Source organism: Narcine bancroftii, chromosome 1 (genome assembly GCF_036971445.1).
Source record: "Narcine bancroftii isolate sNarBan1 chromosome 1, sNarBan1.hap1, whole genome shotgun sequence".
Taxonomy (NCBI): domain Eukaryota; kingdom Metazoa; phylum Chordata; class Chondrichthyes; order Torpediniformes; family Narcinidae; genus Narcine; species Narcine bancroftii.
In genome coordinates this window covers 397722773-397735253 of record NC_091469.1, presented here as the reverse complement: position 1 = coordinate 397735253, position 12481 = coordinate 397722773, and the positions used below count along the sequence as shown (strand labels likewise).

Genomic DNA, 12481 nt, shown 5'->3' with positions numbered 1-12481 from the left:
TATATCAAAAAGCTTGATATAATTAGGTGTGATTTTCTGAATTACATTTACAGCTGTTCTGGCTATTTAAACCTATGTTGCCCATTTACACCCAAATTAACCTATAATCCCATATGTTTAAGTGTGGGAGGACACCAAAGGGGCAAAACCCACGCCAGATTCGAAATGGCACTTTCATAGCAGTGTGCTAACTGCTGTGCTAATCATGTTGCCCAATATGACCTAAATAGAGTCAATGTTGCATGCATAGTGGAAACCTTAAAAATTAACAATTCAGGCTGTGAAACCAGTCTTTTTTTTTTTATTTGGTACAACTGATGCAAATTATCTCTTAGCAACCTTACACAAATCGTGACTGGAAAATTCAAACTTTGTACTTGTAGAAGTCTGTTAAAGTCATCAGCTTTTCAGATACTGACATTGGGAATCAAAAGTACTGACAAGTAAGTGACTCACAGAATAAGAAATTGGTGTAAAGGACCATCAGCATGTCAGGGCAGAAACAGCAAGAGAGATGCAAATCATTAAATTACAAATGCAGTATAAATGTTAATTATACTGGAATTTAAAATGTTTAAGTTAATACAATTAAGCAGTTTCCACATTACAAGTTTAAATTTCTATAATCACACAATAATGAAGACCGGTAAATCCAAAGTTACAATTTTTTTGGAAAATTCACTCAAAAATAACCATGAAAAATTGAGGCAATTCTTAACACTGCAATTCATCAATACACAATGACCATTATGTTCACTTTTAAAGTGAAGTAGTCATGTCAATGGCTTAAGGCAGTTTTAATACTGATGCCACAAAAGTGCAAAATAAGCATTTCATCCTTCTTCTCAAAATGTAACAGATTCCCTATGCTTCCAAAAAAAAATCCCAGTTCACAAATTAAAAAGGGAAAATCTGGCTGGATAGCTTCGTGCAGCAAAAAAAAATTAAACTGAACTTTGCACTCTTCATCAATTTTACTCTTGGGAGAATCAAATCTATCTAGTCATTATGATGTTTGATATTATTTAGTCTCAAGTATCAATAACTTACCAATTTTAATCAGATGCATCACAGCTAAACCTATAGATATGGCTGTTCATCTACAAAATCCGCAGCTAATCATGAGGTGACAACTAATTAAAGTGCTTCGTTACTGATTAAATAACTAGAAATTGCTTATTGTATTTAAAAAGGACTTACTGTATTTGTATGAGATTCAAGGTCCTTTATAGGCAAATGTTTACTCAGATACACGTTATGAAAATATGCCTTCACTAGATCAGAAATTGAAAAGTTTCAAAAATTATAAAAAAATTGTTCCAGAAGACATTTCAAATTTGAATTCTTCCTGTAACTTAAAATAGAACTATGCCATGTGGTACACAAAAGTGGTAGTTGAGGCTCAAATGAAATTCCAATTTGGTGCATGATTTTACCCAATATACTTTTACAACCATCCAGGGACTTTGCAATTCAGTATGAATGTTAAAATGTGATGTGACTATTTAGAAATTTATGACTCTCGCTACTTTTTTGTTGATCATCACTTGGTAGGTAAATCACACTGTCAACAGCACAAAGTGAATGCCTCCACAATAGACTTAAAAGATAATTTCATAAGAATTAAAATTACCACAGTTAACATCCCATTATTTATACTTAAGTGAATCATCTTTAAATTGTGAATAATAGAAGTTAATTCAGCATGGATCAGTATGGAAAAGCAAAAGATTTCAGTAAATCTGACTTTACATACGACTTTATACAACCATAGTTCCCTTTAAGCTACTCATATCTACTCTGACAACATGGCCATCTGTAATGAATCACTTTCAATTTCAATTAATTTCCCATAACTGAACACCTTGCATACCCAGTAACTATTAGTGTACAGATGACCATCAGGCTCTGCATTCTAGGCATAGAGATATGGCAAGTTATGAAACTGTGCAAGGTTGAGATTTTCTGATCTTTTGTAATAAGTAGTATTCCTTCCACAATCCACATACTGATATCTTTCAAGTGAAACTTGCTCTGTGTGTCCAAAATAGGACGTAGTAACGGTTGCTCTGAAAAGACAAAGATATTGCTTTATCAATTTCCAAGCTGTAACCCCATCTTCGATGAATACATTTTTATTACAATCCCACACATATCCACCCTGGTGGTCACCACAGCAGTCTTCCGGTTCATATGGGGATCCAAAATGGAAAGAGTCCAAGTCATCAGATAATGAGAGCAAGCGTGTCTAACGTGGCCCTCATCCTGACAACCACCATGTGTGGCTGCATCATGCTGTGTGTGGAACCCATGTAAGAGGGCACCAAATGACATAATGTGCTGAGGCTTGATCTGTCCCAGGTGTTGCGAAGGATGGGGCTGGCCCCATTGCTGAGCAATGTCCCACACAGCTGGATTTTGCCACACCACTATCCTTTGTGGAAAAGTTTTAACAAGCAAATATCTTTTCCCACAATCCCATCAGGCAGTGGTCTGCATGGAATCTTGAGCAGACTAGGAGAGATGAGGAATTGATGGGACCCAGTGGGGTGGTGTCCTGAGCAGACCATCCAGCAGAATGCCTCATCGCCCAGTGCTCACAAACAAGAACCAGGACTTGGCGTGGTTGGTAGTGCGAGGAGCTCTTTCAGTCAGATCGTACCTGCACGAGCGCAACATCAACAAAAATGCACATGGTCTCAAGATGACTGCAGTAGAGACAGTCACCCACCTCTTAACGGAATGCAGACTCACTAAGAGTGAGTGGAGAAGGATTGCAAGGGCCCTTGTCAGGATTCATTCCCAGCAGCAGTATGACCGAGGACTCTCTGATTTAAGAGCTGTTCACGGGGACTCAACTGTTGGAAGACCATCAACTCAGTAAAGACACACTTTGGTCTGCCGAAAACCTGTTGGTCTTTCAGCACAGATATTGGTGAGGGAAAATTCCACACTGCCGGAGTATGTACTGAGGGACACCGAGGCTTGGCACAGCCCATGTGATGGCCCTGTGGGAAGGACAAAGTCTAGAGGCCGTCCGTTACCTGGCATTGAAGAGATGATACAAAGCAGAAGCCCCTCAAGTAATAAAAGTAAACAGTGATAGCAATGGTGTAAAGAGAAATGAAAGTAAGAATGATGAAAATGTATGGATACGAAACAAGGGGTGGGAAGAGACTTGGAAATGTTTCCCCGTTTATAAATAATTTATTATGTATAAAGTCTACTTTTGATTTTAATGCTTCTGTATTATAAATGAACTACCAATGAACAAAACAAATCATCAGTCACAAAAACATCAACAATAATAAAAAAAAAGAAAGAGCAAAGCAAGTGAGCAGGTGCAAGAAAGTGCTGGAGGTGATCATTTGTGGAGAAAAACGACTAGCATTTCAGATTTCATCAGAAAAGTGAGAATGTAAGTGTTCCAAAAAGTTTAGAGAACAAAAGGACTGTTTGAAAGCACAATTGTCCTGGTATGATCAATGCTATTGGTGCTGTCTGACAGAATGATAAATGTTTTTCCTGATTAAACATGCAAATAATGAGATAGAAAGAAGGAGGACAGTTCAAAAGCAAAAATGTTGATACTTATGAGAAACACATTAGCTGCTAGGAATATACAAAACAGGCTGCATGCAAGAAAAAAAAATCAAGTTAATATTAAAGGGAGATAACCTGACAAAAGAACTGGTTAACTGACAAAAAAAGACCCATTATCCAAAATTACTGAACATAGAGTCCAGAGAGCTATAATACCTGGAAGGAAGAAGTACTGTTCCTCGATTTCCTCAAAGCATGAAACACGAATCCATAAGGAAGTATGGATTTGGGGATAATGTATTAACATTACAAGGCAAAGAGCTGGGATAAAACGTACATTTTTCGAGTTGGTAATTTTTGGTGAGCAGAGAAATGCAGGGATCGGAGCTGGGCCCGATTTGAAAGAGGCTACTGTAAGGTAAAAACATCATGAGATGGGACCGGAGAAGGAGTCACCCAGTACTAAGGAGTAACAGAATGCAGATGTGACCTTGTACACTCAAGATAAGCTTTGCACTAACAAGAATGATGTGCAGCAGACTAACAGAGAAGGATAGCAACAGTTTATTCATTGGACAATGTAATGGTATGATAATTTACTAAGTACGTATCCTGAGGTATAAAAAAAACACCACTTGCTGATAACAGCAGAATGCGCCTTCTCCAACTAACACTGTTAGTTGCAAGTGTTACAATCCGGCAATAAAGAACAAAGAACCTTGATTTCGACTCAGTCTGGTGTCTGACTCACTCATTCATGAACAAAGCAGACCTAACACTACTAAGTCAACTGGTAAACCTAAACTATGAACTTTAGCAAATCCAAGTTTACTGGTGATAGTAAATAGAGTAGGAAAAACAAAATGTGTAGAGGATACAGAGTGGTATTGACATGTAGGTGAGGGTCTGGCAGGTGGAGTACTAGGTTGTTAATGACAGGCAATCCACTTTTGAAGGAAAAATAGCAAACAAGATTATTAAACGGTGAAGGACTGTGGCATGCAGGGATACCCGAAATTGAAAATGCATGAATCACAAAAATTGGTTTTCAGGTGCCACAGATTCAAAAAAAGTCAAATGGAATGTTGCCTTTCATTGCTAGAAGGATTAAAAATAAGAGCATGGGGGTTTGGATGAAACAATTGTCCTGGTTTGATCAATGCCATTGGTGCTGTCTGACAGAATGATAAATGTTTTTTTTTTAAAAACATTCAGGCCACAACTGAAGTACCATATACAGCTCTTATTTTCCTACTTGAGAAAAGGCTTTGGAGACAATGAAGAGATTAACCAGGTTGATTGCAGTTTAAGATGGTTAGCCAACAAGGAAAGATGGAGTCATCTGGGATTGTACTCACTGGAACTCAGAAGAATAAAGGATCTTAAACATATAGATAAAGGCAGGGAAGTTGTTTCCACTGGTAGGTGAGCTGAGAATTAGGGGACATACCATCAAGGTTGGAGGAAGTAGGCTTAAAACAGACCAGGAAGAACTGCTCATCTTAGAGAGCGATGAATCTATGGAATTTTCTGCCTAGGGAAGCAATGGAGGCAGCCTTATTTATTATATTAAAAATGTAAATAGATTTTAGGAGGAGCTGAGTCCATAGCCGTATCAGGCATGATCTTACGGAAAGGTAGAGCAGACTTGACAGGCCAAATGGACACCCCTGATCCTAATGTTTTTGCTGTATAATTATTGAAAGTGTAGTCCACAGAGGGTGTGGTTTGAAGAATCAAACTGAGTGGAAGCTCAGGCAACTCTTGCAAATTGATTGGGTATATTCTACAAAAAAGTCACTCAATTTGCATTTGATTTCTCCAATGTAGAGTCCATCAATTTTGAGCACTGAATGCAAATGCAAATAATTGGAAGTGCAACTGAATTGCTGAACTTGAAAGAAATCTGTCAGTGCATAGCAGGAGTGAAGAAGGGAACAGAGGCAGATGTGGTCACATATCTGCAGGAGATCCTAAGTGCTTGGATTGGGAATGGTTGCTAAAACAAAAATGCAGATTCTCACCAGCTATGGCAGGGCTTGCAGGCCATCACATCCTACAGGTGAATCCTTACATCAAAAATGCTGTGATGCTTTACTAACTTGATGAGCTGAACACCTTTCATGCTTGCTTTGAAAAGTAGAATTCAACACTATCAATGAGAATCCCCACAGAAACTGGCAATCCTGGGATGTGTCTCCAAGGTCAAAGTCAGAATTGTACAAAAGGGTGAATCCTCGCAAGGTGTCAGGCTTTGATGGTGTATCAAGTAGGGTACTGAAAAACCATGCCAACCATCTAGCAGGAGTGTTCAAGACCATTTTCAATCTCTCATTGCTGCAGTTGGAGGTCTCCACCTACTTCAAAAAAGACATCAAAGATAACAGTGCCCAAGAAGAGCAGAATGTGGTGCCTCAATGACCATCACCCAGTTGCACTCACATCTACTCTGATGAAATGCTTTGAGAGGTTGACCATCACCAGAATTAACTTGTACCCAAGTAAAGATCTGGACCCACTCCAATTCACAAACCACCACAATCACTTGACAGCAAATGCAATCGCATTGGCTCTCCACTCAGCCTTGAAACACCTAGACAACAGCAACACATACATCAGGCTGCTTTTCATCAACTACAGCTCAACTTTCAACACCGTCATACCCTCAGTACTGGTCAGCAACCTTCAAAACCTTCCTCAACACCATTCAGCATGAATTCGAAACAATATCTCCTCCTTACCCCATCAAGATAGGCACACCTCAAGGATCCATTCTTCACTCACTTCTCTACTCTGACTACACCCATGACTATGTGGCTAGGCTCAATTCAAATGCCATTGACAAATTTGCTGATAACACCACAATCGTTGGCAGAATCAGATGGCAATAAGAAACCATACAGGTGTGAGATAGATCAGCTGGCAAAATGGTGTCATGACAACAATCTTGCACTCAACAACAGAAAAACTAAGGAACTAATTGTGAACTTCAGGTGAGGAGGGGGGGGGTAAAAATCAAGGTGTCAGCAGTAGAAAGAGTTAAGAACTTCAAATTCCTGTGTGTTAACATCTCTGAAAATCTAATCTAGAGCCTCTATGTCACTGCAATCATCAAGGCGGCTCAATGACAGCTATTCTTCATGAGGAGTTTCAGGAGATTTAATACATCACCAAAGACTCTTGCAAATTTCTATCATACCATGGAGAGCATTCTGACCAGTTGCATCACTGACTGATAAGGAGGTGCCAAAGTACAGGACAAGGCTATAGAAAATTGTGAACTCTGCCAGCTACATCATGGACATTAGTCTTCATTCCATCTTTGATAGGCAGTGTCTCTAAAAAGCAGCCTCTGTCATTAATGTCCAGGCCATGGCCTTTTCTCACTGTTACCATCAGGAAGGAGGTAAAGGAGGCCGAAGACAAACACCGAACAGTACACGACAGCTTCTTCCCCTCTGCCATCAGATTTCTGAACAGAAAATGAACCACAGACACTTTCACATTGCTCTTCTGCACTCATTTATTTATTTATTTGTGATGCTGCTGCATCACAATTTATTATCCATAATAATAAATTCTGATGTGCCTCCAAGTATTCCATAACCTCATCCTTGACAATAGCAAGACTCCAACATCTTCCCAGCCATTGACATCCGGGAAGACGGTCGACGACTTCCTTTCTGCTGCCCCCCTCCCTCGAATAATGGAGCAACATTTGTGATTTTCCAATCTTCTAGAACCATGCCAGGATGTATCGATTCCTGAAAGATCATCACCAATATCTCCACAATCTCTACAGCTACTTCTTTTAGAACCAATGTGCAATCCATCTGGTCCAGGAGCTGCATCTACCAAAATACCAGTGTTCTAAGCACCTTCTCCTTGTAATAGTAACTGCGTTCATTGCCCTTCCTTGATACCCTTTCATAACTGGCACACTGTTTGCATCAGTCTTCCACAGTGAAGACTGATGCAAAATACTTTGCCATCCCCTTGTCTCCCAAAATTATTATTTCTCCAGCATCATTTTCTCATGATCCTATATTTGCTCTCACCTCTCTATTACTCTTTATATACTTTAAGCCTTCTGTATCCTCTTTTGATATGATATTCTAACCTATGTTCATACTCATCTTCAACAAGGAGAACCCTCGATTGACAGGAAACAGAGTAGACACGTGAATTATGCTGGAGGTCAAGCCAAAATATCTTCCAGATATACCAGCATGGCATAAGTTGGGAGGTAGAATTATCAAAGGGCATTATGGGCTTGTCATGGATATGCTAACCCAAATCTTTAAAAAGTTCAAAAGAAAAAGAGGGAAGTATGAGATATGGAACATATTAAAGAACATGGTAGATATTAGCAAAGGTAATGATATTTAAGTGCCATATAGCTGTGAGTAGCATCACCTTTGCAGTCTGTGTACCGCAAAGTAATTTAAGGAAGGGCTGGAGCAGTACTGGTCTGAAAGCATTTCCATATATCCCATAAAGAGAGAGCTTGGGCCCTCTTTCAAATTCTCGAAGATATACCCATGACAAAAATTAGCAGAAACCGCTGCTTTTGCATAGGATGAAACAACCTCTTGGGATAACCCAGTGGCACTCAACTTCTATCTTTCCATTCACATACCACTAAGTAATCTCTATGCCACGGGTGCTCTGTGATTAGTTAAGGGATTGCTTAAGAAGGTATGTGGGTGGAAAGAAAAATGTTTGAAAACCACTGTTTAAATCGTACCTTATTGACTTGTTATGTGCATGGCTTCATAATAACTCGAAAGGAAATGGACCAAAGACAATTTTTCTCAAGCAAAACATTTCAGTAACAATTAGGTTTAGAGCTGTGATTCTCAATCTTCCCTTCCCACTCACATACTACCTTAAATAATCCCTTGCTAATCACAGAGCACTTATGGCATAGGGATTACTTAAATTGGTACGGGAGTGGAAAGTAACAGGTTGAGAGCCACTGGGATAACCATTTAACACTTCATTTACTAATCGCAGCAACTAGTTTGACAATTTTTTTCTGATCTAAATCAACTTGGCACCCACCAACTTGGACAAAATCAAATGTCACAGTCCAATTAAGATTTCTTCTACTAACCCCCCCCCCCCGGCCTCCCTCCCCCCACCGCCACCCTTTTCACATAAGGATTATCACTACTTCAGAGTTAGTACAATAGCCTTTGGTCATATAGTCTGGATTCTATCCCAACTGGAGATTTAATTCTGTGCATTTGAGATTTCATTCTGGAACAAATGATGCATTATTAGAGATGCATCTTTCTGGATGAAATAGCCAGCTAAGGTACCAAAAGCTTTTATGGCACTATCAGAACAATTATTTCTGCTTAATAGTTATCCTTCAACCAAAAAATAAATAGGCTTTTGCTCATGTATTGCAATAGTACTCAAACCCTTAGTGGCATAATTTATGTACATTTTGCCGATAATCACCACCTTGCTAACATTTGTTAGGATGTGCTTCAAGATCCTAAAGTGGAAATATAAATGGAAATACTTCAGTTCTCATTTGCCTAGGATATCAGTTCTTCATCGAAAATACCGTCATCTTTGAATAGGTTAAGAGTGTCATTTCTGCCAGTTCCCAAGATTATAACATATGCAATCAAAACCAAAGCAATTTGAGTAAGAATCATCAAACTTAAAAGATTCACATATGCTAATTTACATATTTTACTTACTGCATCAAAATCACAATATTATGTACTTTGATTGATGTCAGTGTGCAGTAGTCACTATAACAAAAACAATGAGAAAACAAAGTTAACTTGTATTAAGCTAAAATTTTCACTACATCACATTGTAAATTGCAACAACAAATTGCACTCTCTTTAGTAACTGATTATATTTGTCCAAATTAGATTGGCTTTCAGCCATCTCCAGGCTCAAATTTATTCTATTCCATTAAATAACTAGTGATGAGGTTCTCATTCTGTAGCATGTGGATCACGGCTTCAACTGCCATTGAATCATTTATTCAAGGTCAGTAAATTAGATACAATATTGGAGCACTCTTTATAATCTTTGAACTGTAACTGTGCAAATCATTTCTTCAAAACTCAAACTGAATTTTAAAAGCACTTCCAGAATATTGTACTTCAGTTGACAGAGTAAATGCAAATTTATGTTAGCAATTGATCAATGCACTTTAATTTTACCGTAGAATGCTACAGCACAGAAAATTGGCCATTTGGCTCTTGTAGTCTGTGCTGGCCATTATTCAGCTAGTCCCATTGACCTGCTCCCATTCCATAACCCTCCATGTATCTATCCAATTTATTTTTAAAACTTAAGATCAACCTGCATTCACCACATCAGATTCCACACTCCCATCACGCACAATGAAGAACTTTCCCCTAATATTCCTCCAAAATCTTTCCCCTTTTAGCTTAAAACTAAGACTTCTCGTATTGATCTCCCCCATTCTAAATGGAAAAAGCCTACGCACATCCACTGTCTATACCTCTCATAACCTTGTAAATCTATCAAATATCCTCTCATTTTTCTTTGCTCCAAGGAATAAAGTCCTAATCTGTTTAATCTTTCCTGTAATTCAAAAAATTCATAGTCCTGCAGTACCTGAAGACCCAGCACATCCTAGTAAATCTTCTCGGCACTTTCAATTTTACTGATATCCTTCCTGTAGTTAGGCAACCAGAATTATCCAATTTGTGTGTAAATTTGAGATTAATATCAGGAAATTATTCTTTGTGCAAAAATATAACATGGTTCTTCAAGTACCCTGATAGAAACAAAATACTGAGAACCATTTAAGAATTCCACTATCCAGCAATTCAAATCAAGAACCAAAAGGACTGACTGTCTAATAATAGTCTTTAATGAACAGCACTGTTCAGACAATTATAACACACCTAAAAAGAAAATATGTTTTATTATTGCTGCAATTTTACAAGGACTCAACCATCAATAGTGTTATAAGTAAAGGAAGACCTCAAGGATTGTTTGTAAGTCAAAACAAAGAACTGAGCATGGGAGAGGAGAGAATCCCAAAACAGGAGTGACAGGACAGCAAAGAGGTGCAGATGAACAGCCTTATTCACTCAGTGAACAAGCCTGCTCAGCACTCCCACCTCCAATTGACTCAACCCAGCTCCCAATTATTGTGGGAAAATGAAAGGTGGGGGGGGGTGGAAAGGAGGGAGAAGAGAAAGGAAAAGATTGAAGATAAAATGACATGGAAAACTATTCTAACACAGATGATGCCTATATTCTCCACCAGAACCACCTAATCCATCCAGCAAATCTTCCAGAAGACTTGAATACATGGGGCCTCCATATGGCTAATGTTCATAACCCAGGGAAGACCTGTACTCAGATCATAAAGGTTTTAGTCTATTCAAAATCAGTTTATAAACTTAAATTACTTATGAAATTTACTAAAAATAATTTTTTTAATACTTACTACATGTAACTCATTTGATCTCCTATTACAGTATGAACAGAGTAGTCAGTCTGCAAAAGAAAATTACACAACTGAAAGCACAAGATTCAATAAAAGATTTGTATACTAAATGAATAAATTCTTCCATACCTAGTCTTAATCTTCAATTGATGAATTTAGACAACAATCAAACAGCGTAATCAAATCTCATGTCAGTGAAGTTAAACCACTAACAAATATCAGATCATAGATAAACACCTTAAAATTTGCAAACTTCCAATATATGCAGATAAATAATTCTATCCTACCACCATATCTGGATTCCATAACATTAAGTAAACAAAAAAAAAAGCCAAAACAGCTAATTCATTACAACAATTACCTGCTTCATATCCAGAGGTCCAATTTTTGTAATGTTGTTTATCCGCGACTTCCCAATAACTGTTTTGGAAAACTGCACTTGAGCACTAATATTTGCCACACTGACTGAATAGAGGTTGTTATTTGTGATATTTAATGTGCTCTGCAAATAAAAAAAAATGACAGAATGAAGCATTCCTTGCAGTTAGATAAAAATATTTGTACCACAATAGTGTTTATTTAAGAAGATGTTTAATAGCAGAAAACTACTAAGATCTTTGTTAATATTTTGACTTCAAATTCAATCTTACACTAGATATAAATTGTAAAATTTATTCATTGGGTTCAGAATGCAGAGTTGGAAACAGGAAAGATAGTTTAAAAAAAGTTTAATTGTCAGTTAGCTTCCAAGTTCTATCATGTATCCTCCTCCACTGATACCAATTCTTAAAAAAACTTCAGCAATGACATGCTTCTAATTTCTTTCAGTGCAGAATATTTTTCATCCGAGGTTCTTCCAAATCATTCTCAATTGCTCCACCATCTACAATCCACTGTGCATTGCAACACATCTCTATCTCACAGTAATCAATTCCTTCTGAAAAAGTGAGGTAGCATAGTTGGCATAGCAGTTAGCACAATGCTGTTACAGCACTGTCTGTAAGGAGTTTGTACATTCTCCCTGCGTTTGCATCGTCCCATCGGCCAAAATGACATATTATCGTGCTGCATGTCTAAATTTTTTTTATATAAATAAAATTTCCATCCAAAAGGATCTTTACCATGACAAACGACTGTTTTAAAAGATAAACCATCATCCTTTGCATCCATTAGCAGTTAACATACCATTCCTTCATTGATCATTCAATATTATTCAAATGGGTGGAATCACCATCACGTGGCATAGTTTTGATCTATCCAAACATACACCTCCACTCTCATCACTATTTGAGGCCCCAAACAGTCCTTCAAAGTGAAGCAACACTTCACTTGTGAATTTTCAATCCTTATTTACTCCATACAGTGCTTCCATAGTGGCCTCCTCTACATCAGAGAGACTGGATACAGACTGGGAAATCATTTTGTTGAAGACCTTATCTCTGTCCGCTGAAATAATAAGGTCACCCAGTGGGAAAATAT

At 37.9% G+C, this 12481-nt stretch overlaps 1 protein-coding gene across 1 annotated transcript in view; it reads right to left on the bottom strand.

The window, feature by feature from the left end:
* Positions 1-281: 281 nt before the first annotated feature.
* LOC138751455 (transmembrane protein 106B-like) overlaps positions 282-12481 on the bottom strand; it is a 40007-nt gene continuing 27807 nt past the window's right edge. The window contains exons 5-8 of the mRNA XM_069913741.1: positions 11364-11504; positions 11003-11052; positions 9261-9314; positions 282-2069 (exon numbers count right to left, since the gene is read on the bottom strand). Coding sequence (XP_069769842.1) covers positions 1916-2069; positions 9261-9314; positions 11003-11052; positions 11364-11504 — 399 coding nt within the window. The 3' untranslated portion in view covers positions 282-1915. The remainder of the gene's footprint in view (positions 2070-9260; positions 9315-11002; positions 11053-11363; positions 11505-12481) is intronic.